The sequence below is a fragment of the Pongo pygmaeus genome, chromosome 9, assembly GCF_028885625.2.
Source record: "Pongo pygmaeus isolate AG05252 chromosome 9, NHGRI_mPonPyg2-v2.0_pri, whole genome shotgun sequence".
In the NCBI taxonomy this organism is placed as follows: Eukaryota; Metazoa; Chordata; class Mammalia; order Primates; family Hominidae; genus Pongo; species Pongo pygmaeus.
The window spans coordinates 8,603,592-8,621,514 of NC_072382.2; the positions used below are offsets into that span (position 1 = coordinate 8,603,592).

The window sequence follows — 17,923 nt, forward strand, 5'->3', positions numbered from 1 at the left end:
GTACTTCCCCCAAGCCTTCCTACAAAGCAGGGCAGTGGTGAAACACACATTTCAGCCCAGAGTTGGCGTCACCACCAGTCAAAAGCGCCGTCTAATCCCAGTTTATGTTCGTGGTTACTGGGGCAGCCCAGTGATTGTAGAAAGAGGCTATTTTAGTCCTTTTGCAAGAAGGGGCTAAAAGGAGATGAGGGAGGCTCAGGAGTGTTAAATATTCATCTCTTTCCTTGGGAAACAGCTTTATTTACAAAACAGGTCTAAAATAAGAACAAGAAATGACAAGTCCTTGGGAACTGCGGGAGAGGTGGCTCTTGTGTGAAGCCCAGGCATCCGGACGTAGGGCCAAAAAAAGGGCCAGTGTGAGGGGACCTAAAACTTGAACTCCTTATATTTCTTGCTGCCCCCACGGCTGTCCTGGGGCTGAGCTTTCCGTTTCTTTTGCTGTATAGGGAGAAAAAGACACAGGTTACAACAGGTTGAACTACCCCCAGACCCCCAAAACAAGGGTGGGCAGCCTGACATAGACATAGAAGTCTGTGGGAAAGGTGCTGAATCTGGATTCTCTTCGAGCTCCCTCTCAGACTTGGCTGAGTTCCTCCCCCTCATCTTCCTTAAAGAGGGCAGCCCACTGGAGGATTTCTAAGACTTCCAAATCTAAGGAAGCACAGGGAGCAAGCAGAGGCCACCCTCACTCTCACCACTAGAGGGCACCACGCCACTGAAAACGGCAGGCCAGGGTCCCTGGCTCTCACCCAGCCCAGCACCCCTGGAAGCGCCTACCTTCTGTTTGGCAGCATGCTCAGCCACCATGTCGCTGAAGTCCTCCTTCTCTACTTGAGCCTGCTGCTCCCGCACATGCTCCTCATACTTCTGGGTCATGGCCATAGGATCCAGCTCCAACTCTTCAGGCGCCAGCGCCACTTCCACACCTTGCAGCTCAGGCGCCGGGCCCTTCCGGCTCATAACCTGGGAAGGAGACCAGGACCCTGTCATCTCCAAAGAGTCAGAGAAGCCCTAGCTTCTGCTGCCTTTCTCAGCCTCCAAAAGCAGTATCCTCCAAGTACTCACCGTAGACATGTCATAAATGTGGGTTGATCCCATCATGGCTCCTCCAACAGTAGCTGTTCTCTTCTCTGGCAACACGGTGAAGAGCTGAGGTGTCTCACTTCTGTGAAGGACAATGGGATCAGGCCCAAAAAGGAAGGGACAAAAGGGTCTCCAGAATCGGAAACAAAAGATACAGGTGGCACCTCCACTCAGCGCCTTGGAGAGGTTCTGAGCTCCCCAAGGATGCAGCTTCTGCAGTTCTGCCCATGACAGAAAAGAATTGGGCGGGGCGGGGCGGGGGGGTGGGGAGTGGCACAGTGCTGACTCCAGGGAACACAGATGGAGCTAAGGGGCCCCCTGAATCAAGTCAGGGGATCACAGACCAGGACTCCCACATGCACATAAGGGTCAAAAGGTCAGAGAGGCTCAAAGTTTCCAAAAGAACTTTGGTACAGAGAAGCTGGCAAGAGAGAGCTTGCGACAACAGTTCCCACCCGAAGAATGTCATGCCTGGAGTTCTCATGTACATAATTCACACTTCCAGGCCTTCCGAAGCAAGAGCCATCCACAGCCAGTTTCACCACTAATTTCAAGGATTACACTAGGAACAAGAGCAAATCTACCACTATCACCCCAGACTATGCCCATCATCTCCACCTCTCCCACTGGAAGAAGTGACAATCTATTCTCCACACAGGAGCCAGAGAAAATGCCTTAAAACGGATGTCGGGTCCTGTCAGACCTTTGCTCAAAACCCTCTGAGGCTTCTGATCATTATCTGAATAAAATCCAAACTCCTTACCATGACCTAAAGGGTTCATAGCCTGGTCCCTTACCCAAGCCCTCCTCACTACACTCTGTCCACAGTACCCTTCTTTATTTTTCTTCCTTGAATATGCAAAGCTTGAGACTTCTGCTTCCTGACAAGGAGCAAGAGGAACCACATACACCCTCCTGCCTAAAACAACCAAAAAATGGGTAAAATATATGAAACAGTGGTTTTCAAAACACTGCACATGGGGCAACAAAGCACAGTGATTCCTGCGAAACAGGAAACAAACGCGATGAGCCCTTCAACTGCCCCAGCATACCGCACCTGAGAGTTTGCAGGCCACAGAACAGAGGGGAGACTCATGGAGAGCCCTGAGGACTCCATGAGTTGGGAGGATGAAACTGAAAGTCCAGGGAGATCAAGGCAGCTGGAGTTCACAGGATAGAGTACTGGAGAAAAGAGCAGAGAGAGAACTCGAGACCTACAGAAGGTCCTCAAGTATGTAGAGGAGTACTAAGCAGCACATGCCTACCAAGGACAGGGAAAGAAGCACCCAAAAGGATTCGTAACAGCACCTGCTGCTCACTCGGAACTGGGAATAGTGCAACTCCCACTAGCCAGACGGAAAAACCTCCTGATTCACAGGGTGGTGGGTAGAGTACACAGGTACTTGTGCCTCACAATGGGGAGGACTGCTTCAGTCCTGCCTCAAGAACCCCAAAAACAAGACCTGAAAGGATCCAACTATCTCCATATAACGATATTCCTGAATGAGCTGAAGAAAATGTACGGGAATACAAAAATATCTTGGACCCAACAAGGTAAATTTCACAAAGCCTAGCATTCAATAAAAAATTACCAGGCACTGGACAGACCTGGTGGCTCACACTTGTAATCCCAGCACTTTGGGAAGCTGAGGCAGGATGATTGCTTGAGCCCAGAAGTTCAAGACCAGCCTGGGCAACACAGTGAGAACCTCTCTCAAAAAAAAAAGAAAGGAAAAGAAAAAAAAATTACCAGGCGTGCAAAAGAGTAGGAAAATACAATCCATAATGAGGAAAATGAATCAACTAATGGCAGTCAACCCAGAAATGGCACAGATGTTAGAGTTAGCAGACAATACATTAAAATGTTGTTACAGCCAGGTGTGGTGGCTCATGCCTGTAATCCCAGCACTTTGGGAGGCCGAGGCAGGCGGATCACCTGAGGTTAGGAGTTCAAGAACAGCCTGGTCAACATGGTAAAACCCTGTCTCTACTAAAAATATAAAAAAATTAGCTGGGTTGGGTGGCGCACGCCTGTAGTCCCAGCTACTTGGGAGGCTGCGGCACAAGAATCGCTGGAACCTGGGCAGCAGAGGTTGCAGTAAGCCAAGATCACGCCACTGCACTCCAGCCTAGGCAACAGGGCAAGACTCCATCATAAAATAAAATAAAAATAAAATATTGTTATAAACTGCATTCCACATGTTCAAAAAGTTAAGAGAGAAAGAATAGATTTAAAAGACCCGAAATCAAACTTCTAGAAAGGAGAATTATATTGTATGGGATTGCTGTTAGATCAGAAATTACAGAAGAAAATAATAGTAAACTTGAACACACAGCAACAGAAATTTTCTAAAGTGAAATACAAAGAGAGAAGAATTTCTTTAAAAATGAAGAGCATCAGTGAGCTCTTCATTTATTTTTTCATTTATTATTTCATTAATAGAGGAATAATTTGAGTTCCCAAAGGAAAGAGAAGGGAACAGAGAAAATATCTGCAGAAATCATGACCAAAATTTTCCCCAAATTAATAAAAACTAAAAACCCAGATCTAAGATGCTTAAAAAACCCCAAGCAAAGAAACATTCAGAAACTACACCAAGGCACATTGTAGTCAAATTGTTAGAACTAGCGATAAAATCTTAAAAACAGCCAAATAAAAATGACACATTATGTATACAGGAACAAAAGTAAGAATGACAGCAGTTTTCTCACTGGAAACAATGCAAGAAAGGAGACACTGGAGTAACATCTTAAAAGTACTGAAAGAAGGCTGATGCAGTGGCTCATGCCTGTAATCCCAACAAGCTGGGAGGCCGAGGCAGGCAGATCACTTGAAGCCAGGAGCTCGAGACCAGCCTGGCCAACATGGCAAAACCCCATCCCTACTAAAAATATAAAAATTAGCTGGGTGTGGTGGCATGCACATGTAATCTCAGCTACTCAGGAGGCTGAAACAGAAGAATCGCTTGAACCCAGGAGGTGGAGGTTACAGTGAGCCGAGATCACACCACTACACTCCAGCCTGGGCGACATAGCAAGATTCCATCTCAAAGAAGAAAAAAAAAAGTACTGAAAGAAAAAAAATTGTCAACCTAGAATCCTATACCTGGCAAAGATCTTTCAAAAATGAAGGCCAAATAAAGAATTTTTAATACTCAAGCAGAACGAATTCAAAACCAGCAGACCCACAATACAAGAAATTTTTTTAAATATTTTGTAGAAATAGGGTCTCACTATGTTGCCCAGGCTGGTCTCAAATTCCTGGACTCTAGCAATCCTACCACCTCAGCCTTCTCCCAAAGTACTGAGAGTACTGAGATTACAGGCATAAGCCACCATGCCCCCTAACTTAAGAAACGTTAAAGGAAGCCCTTCAGGCAGAGGAAAAATGATATCAGATAGAAACCTGGATATACACAAAGAAATGAAAGAAACAAAAATGGTAACTACATGGCTTCATGCATGATTCTTATTTAAACCTCCCTAAAAGATAACTGACCATTTAAACAAAAATAATAACTATATAGTATAGGATTTATAACATATGTAAAAGTGAATATATGACCATATAGTGCAAAAATTGGGAGGAGAGAAATGAAGTATACTATAATGGCTCTTAATACTATCTGGAAGCAGTGTAACATCAAGGGAAGGTAGATCCTGATAAAGACATGATCTATAAACCCCAGAGCAGCCAGTAAAATAACAAAGCAAAAACTTAACAGCTAATTAACCAACATTGGAGATAAAATGAAATCATAAAATTGTTCAAGTAATCCAAAAGAAGGTAGAAAAACAGGAAAAAGGGAACAAAGAGCAGAAAGGATAAAGAGAGGGTCATTTCATGATAAAGGGGTCAATTCATGAAGACCTAACAACACTACACATTCAACTACCTAAAAATGGAGCTTCAAAATACTAGCCCATCCCTGTCTCAGGGCCTTTGCATTTGCTTGCACTTACTGTTACTTCTGACCCAGATGATCCTGTGGCTGGCGCTTTTTCATTCGGGTCTCAGTTCAAGCACCACCTCCCCAGTGAGGCCTTCCCAAAGGCCTCCCTGCCACCCCATCCCATTACCCAGTTTCCTCTGCTTCAATATCCTTATCTACATCTGAAAGTATCTTGTTCTCTGATTACCAGTTTACCTCAACTGCCGATTCCTCACTGCCTAGAGTAGTGCCTGGCAGAGAGTTGGTTCAATAATTGTTTAAAAAGGGATGAGGGAGAAAGGAACAACAGTCAGCCAGCCAGCCAAAGGGAAGTGAAGGTCCTCCCCTCTCAGCCCTGTCTGGTACCCTTACCCGTCCATCGCCTCCTCAATCTTCTTCTTCCTCAGCTCAATGAGTTCAGGGGTCTCCATTCCAGCAGGCACTGATGAGAAGCCTCCAGGAGTGATGAGGCCACTGCAAAGACAGGAACAAGCTCTGGAGTAAAGAGAAGGCCCCCAAAGATAGGCCACTTCCAAGAGGCATTCTCTGCTTCCCCCACCTGTCTGCAGGGGTAATAAAGCCTGTCTCATCTGGTTTGTCTTCATCACTTTCCTCCTCTTCCTCTTCTTCTGAGGATTCTTCATCAGATGGTTCCAGTTCCCCCCAAGGGGTCCGATCAATCTCTTCTTCCTCAGTTTTGGTCTGAAAGAGATCACTTAATCATTCAACAAATGTTTTCTAAGTACCTATTATGTGCCAGGCTGTTTTAAGCTGAAGGGGTGTAAGAGTCAACACACAGACAATAATCCCTACCTACCTAGAGCTCAAATTCTAGTGAGGAGCTTACATTAACATCTCAAGAAAATGTATGCCCTTTTCCAGGCTCTGCTGTGTCAGAACACACAACTCCCTGATAATGAAGCTATAAACCAACAATCTAACCTTCATGACATTAAGTAAAACCAAGATCGCCAGTACATGACCCATACCTGAAATTCAGCAGCATTGGTTCCAAACACGTCCCCATAGAGCGGTTTCCCAGTCTCATCCACTGGAGGTTTGCCCCAGCCACCAGCATGGTACCCAAAGGAACAGCTCTGCAAGACAGTGAGCACAATCAGTTCACTCCTTAGCTGCAAAATTCCGAAGCCCTAGAGAAAAGGCACACTCAAAAGTACAGAGCTAATACTTGGGAACTCCGGAAATTATGACTGCAGAATAAAATTAAATGTTATGAAGCATTAGAAACCAAAATTAATAAACAACTAAAATCTGGAGGCAACAGGATAAGAAGACAGGAGGCAGAAAGCATGCTAATAACTTCTGTCATGGCAGAGTCTTTGCTGTCTGAAACCAAAATATGTACATTGAAAACATGGCTTCAATTTCTTATTGAGTTTTCCTAACTTTGGAAAGCTAGCTTGTTCAGAATCTATTTCTCTTAAGGTGCAGAAATTTCTACCTAAAGTTTAACAATACTACTTTTTTACTTTAATGACTCTTATCTGTCAATTTTTTTAATGCTTATTTTAAAATAAGAATTAATTTGAAGACATTCTTGAGATAAAATTATTTCTGATAGACTGAAGTGAAGCTAAAAAAAAAAATTATTATTATTTTTTTTTTTTTTAAAGTAGAGGTGCGGTTTCACTATGTTGCCCAGGCTAGTCTTAAACCCCTGGCCCCAAGGGATCCTCCCACCTCAGCCTCCCAAAGTGCTGGGATTACCGGTGTTGAGACACCACATCTGGCTGAGATAAAATTATTTCTCTCTGGTCATTCTTAATATTCAGAGACACATCTGGAAACACATTCACCAAATAGTGAATTTGGCTATTTCTGAGTGGTAAAATTGTGACTTGCTTTCATCTTTGTACTTGTCAATTCTGACTGAATATTTTATGATGAGCATGTCAGTTTTTTAAAAAAGCAAAAACCATTACTTGTTTTTCTACACATACACATGGTATATGACAAATATTATGTGTCAATAAAATATTTTTTAAGTAAACAAAGAGACACATGGTGGAGTTAGAGAAGGAAAACAAAAAAATTACCTTCCAGTTCAAAAGCAGAAACGGCCAAGAATGAACGAAAGGACAATGCTCACCTCAGGGATGGGCGAGTTCAGCCCAGGGATTTTCAGGTTGGGATACGATGGGGGTGGTCCGTATCGCTGCATGGCAATCAGCCATGGGGGAGGGACCTTGTGGGCATTCTGCAGGAAAAAGAGAACAGGATACCATCTGCCAAACCCTATCCCTGTCTCTGCCTTCTGCTCCAATCCCCACCCTCTTCGCTGCTTCCCCAGACAGCTAACTGACACTCACTGGTCCTACTGGCATCCCCAAGGAAATCCTTAGCTCATCAGACAGATCTCCTGGCTTCTTCTCCTTCAGTCGTGTCTCGAACTCCTTCCCCTGAGGGAAAAGCAGAGCATGCTACACTGTAGACCCAGACACTCAGTGGGAGCACAATCCTAACCCACATCAGATATAAAATCCCAGTGAGGGCTACCTGACTCCCACTCTGATTCTCATCACTTCTTTCCCTGGCCAAAGTGGGGGAAGAAATAAAAACCAGGCCAGACTCACAGTGCTGTCAATAACCCACTATGAGAACACGGCCAACGTTAGGACCTGCCTCCTCATCTGTAAAATGAGGGCACTCGATGGGATAATCTGCAAAATTCTTCCACCTCATAAATTCCATGACATCATGGTGACTACGATTTCAAGGATCAGAAAAAAACACCAATTTCTCTACCACCCCCAATATTAAAAGTTTCCTAAAAGCATCTGCCCCTTGGCCCCTCCATCCGTAAACCACCTACCACAAACTATTATCATTTCTAAGACAGGATACGAAGAGTCTATCAGGGAAAGAAGCCACCAGGTCTACATCTCTCCTCCAAATAGAACCTCATTTTTAAATTCCATCTCATCCGAGGATAGTCAATTGGCAATTCTAAGGCTGAGGAACTATCGTAGTTGCTTCAAAAGCCCTCCTTGGCCAGGTGTGGTGGTTCATGGCTATAAACCTAGCACTTTGGGAGGCTGAGGCGGGTGGATCACTTGAGCTCAGGAGTTCGAGACTAGCCTGGGCAACATAGCGAAACCCTGTCTCTACCAAAGATACAAAAAATTAGCCGGGTGTGGTGTGCCTGTGGTCCCAGCTACTCAGGGGGCTGAGATGGGAGGACTCCTTGAGCCCACGAGGCAGAGGTTACAGTGAGCCGAGATCACACCACTGCACTCCAGCCTGGATAACAGGGCGAAACTCCATCTTTTTAAAAAAAAAAAAAAAGCCCTAGACAGTCTCAACCCCAAGGCCCAGCCTGACCTCTCCCAGCCCCCCTCCCGAACCTCATAGTACAGGTCCCCATGGATGGTCAGCTTTGGCTTGGTCTGCCACTTGAAGAAGGCATCATGCAGTTTCTGGTAGTCGATGTCAATTTTGCCCATCTTAGGTCGAACTTTCTCTCGCATTTTTGACTTCATGGTCTTCTGTTCTTCCTGTGGAGAATGGCAGAAGACAAGCCTTAACAAGTACTCACCAAATTCATGTAGAGAATCCAGCTCCCAACTCCAAAAGCGATCATGGGAAGCCTCAATTATCTCACCCTGCAAGTCACCAAAATCCTTCCTGCTCAAACGTTTCAAAATTACACAATCCATACTGAACAAAACAGACTATACAATATCAGCCTCAGCTGTGTATACCAATAACTAGTTTTTAAACCATCTCATCAAGAGATGAATCTCATCAGTTCTCTGGAAAGCAGAGACTTCCCCGTGTTCTTTTCTACCTCCTTAATTCAAAGCATTTAACTAAAAGCTTTAAAATTAAGAAGTTACACAACCACCATGAATCTCTAGCCACAAAGTACATCTGAGAAAGGAGTCACCAGGTGAGCTGGCAAAGTGAAGGCAGAGGGGAGGAAGAGCAGAGGAGGAAAACAAAAGGATAATTAGACAAGTAACAAGTAGGTGGTAGGTGGGTTTCAAACCAGATTCCCATTTTGAAGCACACTGCTAATGAAGGATGGGGACACCCGAGGGCAGGTCTGAGCCCTGCCGGGCCCTCACCTTCTCCTGCAGGGCCTCTCGCATCTCCTGAATGCCTGTGCGTTTGATGAAGTCTGGCAGCTCGAAGGGGGGCTTCTCAATGCCCCGTTTGCCCTGCAGGTATTTGCGCTTAAAACACCAGTGGCGTGGCACAGGCACCGAGTTCCGAGTGGCCTTGAGGTGAACCAAGAGCTTAGGGTCCTGCGCTGTCACATCGTGCATCTCCACGACATCGGGCCGAGCCACCAGCTGGAAAACACATAGTAATGCGTGTTCTCGAGAGCCCCGACTTCTCAGTTCTGAAGCTCTTCTTCTTCTTCCTCAAAGGACCCAAACCCAAATCACCCACACCTCCTTCAAAGAACTCCTTTTCACCTCCCTGGCTCCCCAGGTGGTCTCCCAGCTGGGCTCCAGGGCCTGCAGGATCCTCTCAGGTCTTACCTGCTTGAGTTCAGCCACAGTGAAGCGGTTCATTCGGCGCAACTTCTTCTTGGACAGCTTGGGGGCTTCTGGCTTCTTTTCCTAGAACAGAACAATCAGCTCTTTTAAGCAGGACTCAGATGTGAATGAAACTGCCCAACCCACCCCAACCTTAAGCCACCAAAGCTCTGCAAGAGTTCACCATGGTCCCTCTCTGGATGCATCTCAGCCACCTGTGCCCAGAGTCCCTGCTTCCCACCAGGAGGGCTGGGCCTGACCTGCTCGTCATCACTGCTGTCATCATCACTGTCCTTGTGCTCCTCTTCAAATCCCTTCTTCTTGGGGGCTGCAGAGTTCTCCAGTTTGTCGAGTTTCTCTGGCTCCTTCTCTTTCTCCTTCTTCACATCATCAGTGAGCTGAGGAGGCAGACAAGGTGAAACCCCTGCCCTCTGAGCCCCTTCCCAGTTCCTAAGGCCAGCACTAAAAAGATGCCTGTTCACCGCTGCCTCTCACCCACCTCTGAGCCCCTTCCCTGTTTGGCACTGCCCCTTCCTAGTGTGCTCTCCTCGTACCTTAAAAGCTTCAAAGATCCTCTTAAAGAAGATAAAGTTGGGCTCGTAAATTTCAGGTTCTTCAGTCACATACTCAATCTCAACATCAGCTGCTGGGGAATCAGAGCCACGGGACCGGGTTGAGTCTTTCTCCCGGTCCCCAGAGCTCTCAGAGGACACCCCTCGCACCCGCTGGGGCTTTTTCTTCTTCTTTCGGTTCCTACGCTTCCGGTTTTTCTGTCAAGAGGAGGAAAACCAGCTAGGTCAGGGAATCCAAGCACTGTGCCAGCACCCCAACCCCTAAACTCCTCCCCAACTCTCCCCCACAGTTCAACAGTCAGGCTTTTCCCAAGGAGGCCATCTCATGAAGTAGCTGCAAAGGGGCCTTGGAGTCAGACTCCAAAGTTCTGCCACTCACAAGCTGTGTGCCTTTGGGTAAATTACTGTGCGTCTCAGAACCTCTGCTTTTTCAGCTGTAAAATGTAGGCACGCATAGTACTTGGAACTCAAAGCAATTAAATGAAAAATATCTATAAGATGCTGAGGGCGGAAATTGGCACAAAACAGAAGCTATTACTTACTGAACACTTACAAATTGTGTTATTTCTGTACCCAAGTCCCATCTCCTGCCTTTCCTTCCAGACTCAGCTCCAATCCCTACCTCCTTTTTAGATACAGACACTGTGTCCTCCTCAGTCTCTGACGCTGACTGGCCCAGGGACGAGCGAGCATCTGTTTCCATTTCCTCTTCCTCTGTAAGGAAGAAGGTGGTGATGAGTCTTCACAGTGCCACTGCCCTGCACTCGTTCACAGTAACCTGCCTTTACCAAGAGCCAGGGAGACGGACAGAGGGATGAGGACTCAGCTCAGCCTCTCCAGGTTCTGTGGCTACAGCATCAGAACACCTGGCACTCACCCTGCTGAGAATTCATCTCTTCCTGGCGGCTCTCCTTCAGCTGCAGGATCTTCTCCAAAGCCTGGGGGATCTTGGGGCCCACAGAGGGGTCATCCATCTGCCAGAGACAACCAGTCAGAGAAGGCAAATCACAGGGCCCTTTTTTTTTCTTTTTTTTTTTTTTTTTTTGTTTGTTGAGATGGAGTTTCGCTCTTGTTGCCCAGGCTGGAGTGCAGTGACGTGATCTCGGCTCACCGCAACCTCCGCCTCCCAGGTTCAAGCAATTCTCCTGCCTCAGCCTCCCCAGTAGCTGGGATTACAGGCATGCACCACCACGCCCGGCTAATTTTGTATTTTTAGTAGAGACGGGGTTTCTGCATGTTAAGGCTGGTCTAGAACTCCTGACCTCAGGTGATCCGCCTGCCTCAGCCTCCCAAAGTGCTGGGATTACAGGTGTGAGCCACCGCGCCTGGCCCACAGTGCCCTTTTTCCACCAACTTCCACCTCTTGGACTAGAAAGGCTGCTGCCCAGGTGATGTAAGCAGCAGAGAGTGGGCAACACCAACTGAGCTCAGTGAGGTTTAGTGTTCCTCAAAGGGACCCCAAGACTCTGACTCAGTAATCTCTCCCCAATCCCTCTGTCATACCCTTAGTTTAAATAAGTAGGGCTCCCCACTACCCCCAAGAACTTAAGTGCCCCCATCTTCTCAGAGAACCTTTCTCCAAAAATCCAAAAATAGTCCCCTCCTAAACTACCACTCTCTTATCCCTAGGAATAAATCATCAGTCTCACCTCTCTGTTCTCCTCTCCAGGGGGCGGTGGGGGACCACGAGGCCGGGGAACAGGGGCTCCCATGGGCAAAACTGTAGGAGTGGGGCCCACTGGGCCCACTGGAGCGGCTACTGAGAGACGGGAAAAAGAAATCCAATGTCAGAAGAGGCAAAACACTCACGTAAAAAATTACCTCTCTTGCTGAAAGGGTGATGGTAAACCTGCAGGGTAGGAGCGCACGTGGCGTGGCTTTTGGAATGCTGGTAATGTTTTGGATCATGGTCCAGGTGCTGGTTGTACGGGTGTGTTCAGTGTGTAGAAAACCATTAAACTATATATTTACTATATATGCCCTTTTAAAATGTGATAGATACTTTAAAAGTCTTTTTTAAAATGTCTAAATCACCTTCCTTGCCCTTCCCCTCAGTTCCAGGGTCTCACCTCGAGGACCAAGAGGAGTGCGCACACCAATTTGGCCCATGTCTTGTGGGGGCCGAGGGACTGGGGTGCCCATCTTGGCAATCTCCTGCTGTCGTTCCTGCTCCAGTAACACAGCTGCCTACAGGAGGGAAGTGGGAGTAGACACTGCCTGAAAACGCGTTTGGCAGGCAGCCCCTGGCAAATGCATTCTTTCAGCCAGGTAATGGGCCCAAGGAGAACAATCACGAACCACTTGGGTGCTGACATCCCCTCCACCCCCACACTTCCAGGCTACTAATCCAAACGGAGGAGCCCTCTCATCACAATGGAAAATCCCTAGAAATAACACCAAGGAAAACCCCAGGAAACTTCTGGTTCCTAGCAGAGAATTTCATATTGCGCCAAACAGTGCCTTCTACTTTTCAGAGTTTTCTTCCCCAAAAGATTAAATTATACAGAAGAAACTTTTGAGCTCTTTTCTTATATCTACCCCTCAAGATCCAGCACAATCTGGGCAAAGACAATACTTTATCCACAGGTCCAGACTTGTGGCTTTTTTTTTTTTTTTTGAAACAGGGTCTGGCTCTGTTGCGTAGGCTGGAGTGCAGTGGCATGATCTCAGGTCACTGCAACCTCTGCCCCCCCGGCTCAAGCCATCCTCCCACCTCAGCCTCCCAAGTAGCTGGGACTACAGGCATGCGCCGTCACACCTGGCTAATTTTTGTATTTCTAAGAGAGACAGGGTTTCATCATGTTGGCCAGGCTGGTCTCGAACTCCTGAGCTCAAGCGATTTGCCCACCTCAGCCTCCCAAAGTGCTAGGATTACAGGTGTGAGCCACGGCACCCAGCTCATACTTGTTGCTTTTTAACACTTACTTTTTAATACTCCTGAGTAACCCACGGGGTAATGACTGATGCAATGCACCTCTGGGGCCAAACATATAACATTCCCAGACTTATAGTCCTATTCTGTCTAAATCCAATACAAATAACTCAATTACCCAGAGTCTTATCTAGAATGATGTCACGTAAGGCAAGCAGAGGTCAGCATGCTCTTTTTGTAATAGGTCAGAAGGTAAGTATTTTAGGTTTTATGGGTTGCTGTACAGACTCTGGTACATATTTTTGGTTTGGGTTTTCTTATAACCCTTAAAAAATTTTAAAGTTATTTTTAGCTCACAGGCCACACACATGCAGGCCACAGGTCATAGTTTGTCAATTCCTGAACTTCAAGAAAAATTGAAAGCTTTGGAAGATACTAGAACTTAGCTGAGAACAAAGTAGCCTCCAGGGAAAACTTGAATGGTGCACTCTAAGCACTATAAATGACAGCCAACGAATTGGACCAGGAGGTCAAAGGTTAGGGGGAGGGGTATTACCCGCTTCTGCTGCTCCAAGAGCTCATGTTCCTTCAGCGAATGATCTCCCTGCTTAAAAAAGAAAACAAGTTCATACCAGCACCAATACCCAACAGGCCAATCTGCCACAACTCTTGCTTCTCGAGATCCTCTTCCAGTCAAGGGCCCATGTTCCAATCTTTAGTCCCGACCTTCCCAGAAGCCTTAGTTCTAGGACCCAGCTTTTTCTAATGCTCCACTGCCCCTTCAGGGACCCAATAAGTCCAAGGCCAGGGCTTCCACCTGCCCTACCTGCTTGGCACGCTCCTCCTGCTGCATCAGCAATGCCGCCTGCTGCTGAGCCAACTTCAGCCGCTCCTCCTCTGACAGTGCCACTGGCTCACCCACACGGAGAGGCGGCGGGGGCCCCAAATTTGGTGGGTGGGCCATAGGAAAGCCAAGGCCAAGGCCTGGTGGAGGTGGTGGGGGTGGCGGAGGAGGCTGCAGAGGAGGGAGTCCCAAAGGTGGTGGTGGCATGGGAATTCCAGGGAGCTGTGGAGAAAATATGATCATAAAACTAGGAAGAGTTTATCTACTCATTCTGCAAATATCTGGGGGATCTACTTTGAGTCAGGAGCTGGAATTCTAAGTCAAATGATACACAGTTACCACTCCATAAGAGAGAATGCTCCACAGCCCTATAAAGATATGAGAATGTTAACTTCCGGCACCAACCAAAGGAAGCTATCCACTCTCTCCAGAAAGATATCCTGAATACAGATTCTGTATACAATTCTAGGAGACTCAAAGACGCCTCTGAGGCCATCTAGGGACTCCTCATCCTACACACAGAGATCAGTAGATGCCAGGTCAGAGCCACTGCTTTAGAAAAAATGAGGCAAATCCTGGATGAGAAGGAACATGGAAATTGAGAGGACTTAAATAAACAGGAACCACTGTATCAAGGCAATGCAAACCCCAATGACTACTAAACGCAAGGGGTATGAAATCAAATCAGGGAGCCCTCGATGTCACACAAAAGAACATGGGAACCGTGCCTGGGGCAGGCAAAGAAGAGGGTGATTGCTTCCAGCTGGGTAAGGACAAGTCAGGCTTGCTTGTATTCAAGCTGTATTTTTTTTTTTGAGACAAGAGTCTCACTCTGTCACCCAGACTGGAGTGCAATGGTGCAATCTCAGCTCACTGCAACCTCCGCTTTCCAGGTTCAAGCAATTCTCGTGCCTCAGCCTCCCAAGTAGCTGGGATTACAGGCACCTGCCACCATGCCTGGCTAATTTTTGTATTTTTAGTAGAGATGAGGTTTCACCATGTTGGCCAGGTTGGTCTCAAACTCATGACCTCAAGTGATCGCCCACCTCAGCCTCCCAAAGTGCTGGGATTACAGGCATGAGCCACCATGCCCTGCCTTTTTTTTTTTTTTTTTTTTTTTTTTGAGACAGTCTCGCTCTATTGCCCAGGCTGGAGTGCAGTGGCTTGATCTCAGCTCACTGCACCGTCCACCTCCTGGGTTCAAGTGATTCTCCTGCCTCAGCCTCCCAAGCAGCTGGGATTACAGACATGTGCTACCACGCCCAGCTAATTTTTGTATTTTTAGTAGAGAGAGTTTCACCATGTTGGCCAGGCTGGTTTCAAACTCCTGACCGCAGGCAATCCACCCGCCTTGGCCTCCCAAAGTGCTGGGATTACAGACATGAGCCACCATGCCCTGCCTCTTTTTTTTTTTTTTTTTCCTATTTTTTGGTTTAATTTTATTTTATTCTAAGTTTTGGGGTACATGTGCAGTATGTGCAGGTTCGTTACATAGGCAAATGTGTGTCATGGTGGTTTGCTGCACCTATCAACCCACTGCCTAAGTATTAAGCCTGGCATGCATTAGCTATTTTTTCTGACACTCTCCCAGCCCCTCCCCCATCACCCCCCCATTTTTTTTTTTTTAAAGAAGCAAAGTCTCATTCTGTCACCCAGGATGGAGTACATGGAGTACAGTGGCACAACCAGAGCTCACTGCAGCCTCCAACCCCAGGGCTCAAGCAATCCTTGAGCCTCTTTATAGGGACTTTATAGGCGCGTGCCACCGTGCCCAGCTAATTTTTAAAATTTTTTTGTAGTAACAGAGTCTCACTATGTTGCCCAGGCTGGTCTCGAACTCCTGGCTTCAAGCGATCCTCCCATCTAAGCATCCCGAAGTGGTGGGATTACAGGAGGCATGCGCCACTGCACCCGGCCACAAGCTGCTTTTGGAGAAGCAGACAGTGGAAAAGGAGGCAAGTATCAGCATCAAAGAGAGAACTGAAGAGCTCACAATTCTGTCATGGCAGTACCTCCCTGACCAACACTGCAAGTGAGAAAAGGGCTACCCTGAACATATGGAATCTTTTTTTTTCCCCACTCAGGTCAGGCAAGTAATGTGCCAGAGTGTCACATCTCACACATGCACGTGAACACCCAATCATCATGCTTATGAACTACAAAAGGATCAGCAGATGGAATCTTAAAAAATGGAAGAACCTCCCTACCTGTGCTGACATGGGAGGTGGAGCGGCTTTGTCCCCATCTTCCCCTCTCAAAACCGGCCGATTCAGCACGATGCCAGTCTGAAAAAGAGAAAGGACTCTAGGTCAGTCCAAAACTAGCTGTTTCACTCAACGACGTTCGCTCCCAATTCATTCAACAAAACGTACCCAGTGCCTGTCTGCCAGCGCCCTGGCTGGTCACTGAAGAGGACCAAGAGGGATACAAGAAATTACAACTAAGCTGGCAAAGGCAAGAACAAGCCAAAAAGGGCAAGCCTCCGCCTTGCTGTGCCGAGATAAAGAAAGAATGAAGACCGAGCTGTGATGGGGTATATAAGGTCTCCTGGAGAAGCTCGGCCTATCCTGACGTCCCGCCGCCAACACCTACCTGGCGGGTGTAGGTCTGCAGCCGCTCCACCAGCTCCTCGCGATTACCTGCAGGGCAAAGTACACGATCAACGGGGCAGGCCAGCCCGGCCAGGTCAGGCCCCAGCGGCCCGCCTCCGCCCCTCGCGCCCGGGTCTCCCGGGTAACCAGGTTCCGCTTCTCCGCAGGCCCGTAAAGGCCCCTCGACTTTCTGTGTTCCTCACCCTGGATCGGAGCTCCGATCTCTGCCAACTTGGCCTGAAGCTCCTGGGCAGCCCAGGCGCCATAGTGGCCCGGAGGTGGCGGCGGCGGCAGCTGCAATTCCGCTTTGGGAGGCTCGGGATGCTCCGTCGCCATCTTAGCTGCAGGAAAGCGCGCGACCAACCCGGAAGCTCGGGCCAGCCTCAAGGCCCACTTTCCGGAACTTCCGGCGGCGCCGTAAGCCACGTCCTCTCTGGTTGGGAGGCGACGCGCACTGAGGCCCACCCGCTGCAGTGCGCTGGGCGACGGGATTCGCCGCAGACGCACCGTTCTCCAGTGGCCCGTCGGCGGTCTGGTCGCGAGGCCTCTTGGGAGTTGTAGTGCGCAGGTCTGGGTCTTTGCGGGCTCCGCTCCTGGCTACCGCCCGGAAGGCCGGCAGCGGGCCGGAGGGCGGGGCTGCGAGGAGGGCTGGCAGTGCCCCGAGGGAGGGTTTTCTGCACCTCACCTGCGGGAGCGAAGGCTCTCAAGCTTTCCGGCCCGGCCGGTCAGAGCCTCGGACGCTTACGCTCCCAGGGAATCCCGAGAGACTCATTTCCCCGGCGGCCCCGCGTTGCGGGCGCCAAGCGGGAGGCTGGAGCCGATGCCTGGGATAAAACAGTGTCTGATTGTCTGCCCGCCCACCCCCGGCCCAGGCCCGGATGAATGGGCTGAAAGGGGATCCGAGCCGGGAGAGGAGCGGGCCTGCCCGGGCTGAGCTCCAGCTGCCGACCTGGGGGAAGGGCGACACTAAAGCCCCCTTTTCCACCTTCCAGGCCAGCTCAAATGTCGTCTTCTCCACTAAGCCTCCTCCCGCTTTCCTTTCTTAGAGCTCCCATAATACATTCGAATCTCCACCGCTTGTTAAGTCTTTCTTGCCCTTTCTTCCTACCTCCATCCCAAAAATGTGAGCAGGGACTTGATCTTTTTCAGTCTCGCATCGCCTGGCGTTCAAGAGGCGCCCAATAAATGATTACTGGAAAAAAAGGAACAATGTTTCTGGTGACCGCATTTGTGTCTTTTTTTAGTCTCGAAAATACACTCAGGCCCTTTTCCCTCAGCCGCACCTGCACTGGGGGCCCCACCTTGCCTCCCACTCCCCACCCCAACTCCCCGTGGCCTTTGGAGACAGAGGCAGAGACTGGCAGGGATTCTTGCCTCCCTAGCATCCACCTCTCCCTGTCCCACACCATCAATTCAGTTTCTCTCCCCACCTTTGCCACTAGCTCTGCCCTCTCACTGACAGCTAGGCTCACTGTGTGTGTTTTTATGTGTGTTGAGAAAGGGAGTGGGGAGACTCAAGTGAAA

General features: G+C 48.3%; 1 protein-coding gene and 1 pseudogene across 4 annotated transcripts; both read right to left on the reverse strand.

The window, feature by feature from the left end:
• Nucleotides 1-219: 219 nt before the first annotated feature.
• Nucleotides 220-17,589, reverse strand: SF3B2 (splicing factor 3b subunit 2). Of its 4 annotated transcripts, none has more exons than XM_054440607.2 (22): nucleotides 16,603-17,589; nucleotides 16,401-16,447; nucleotides 16,016-16,093; nucleotides 13,791-14,030; nucleotides 13,521-13,571; nucleotides 12,162-12,279; nucleotides 11,742-11,851; nucleotides 10,970-11,066; nucleotides 10,715-10,806; nucleotides 10,075-10,290; nucleotides 9,781-9,918; nucleotides 9,524-9,604; nucleotides 9,104-9,331; nucleotides 8,381-8,530; nucleotides 7,346-7,435; nucleotides 7,126-7,233; nucleotides 6,005-6,112; nucleotides 5,575-5,717; nucleotides 5,388-5,489; nucleotides 1,066-1,165; nucleotides 778-963; nucleotides 220-438 (listed from the first exon to the last, which is right to left on the reverse strand). In XM_054440607.2, exons 1-22 carry the CDS (start codon nucleotides 16,733-16,735, stop codon nucleotides 367-369), a joined length of 2,688 nt encoding a protein of 895 aa, XP_054296582.1. In that variant the 5' UTR covers nucleotides 16,736-17,589; the 3' UTR covers nucleotides 220-366. The 4 variants fall into 4 exon arrangements, with proteins under 4 accessions (XP_054296582.1, XP_054296583.1, XP_054296584.1 ...); XM_054440608.2 differs by having other exon boundaries at nucleotides 13,521-13,568; nucleotides 16,603-16,850; XM_054440609.2 differs by having other exon boundaries at nucleotides 11,742-11,848; nucleotides 16,603-16,791.
• LOC129009188 (small nucleolar RNA U13) lies at nucleotides 15,892-15,976 on the reverse strand (annotated as a pseudogene).
• Nucleotides 17,590-17,923: the final 334 nt, after the last annotated feature.

Coding starts and splice junctions, on each gene's coding strand:
- SF3B2 (XM_054440607.2), bottom strand. CDS start 16,735: ATGGCGACGGAGCATCCCGAGCCTCCCAAAGCGGAATTGCAGCTGCCG. Junction 10,807..10,969: donor AGAGATGAATTCTCAGCAGG/GTGAGTGCCAGG, acceptor TCTTCCTTACAG/AGGAAGAGGAAATGGAAACA. Junction 1,166..5,387: donor ATTGAGGAGGCGATGGACGG/GTAAGGGTACCA, acceptor TGTCCTTCACAG/AAGTGAGACACCTCAGCTCT.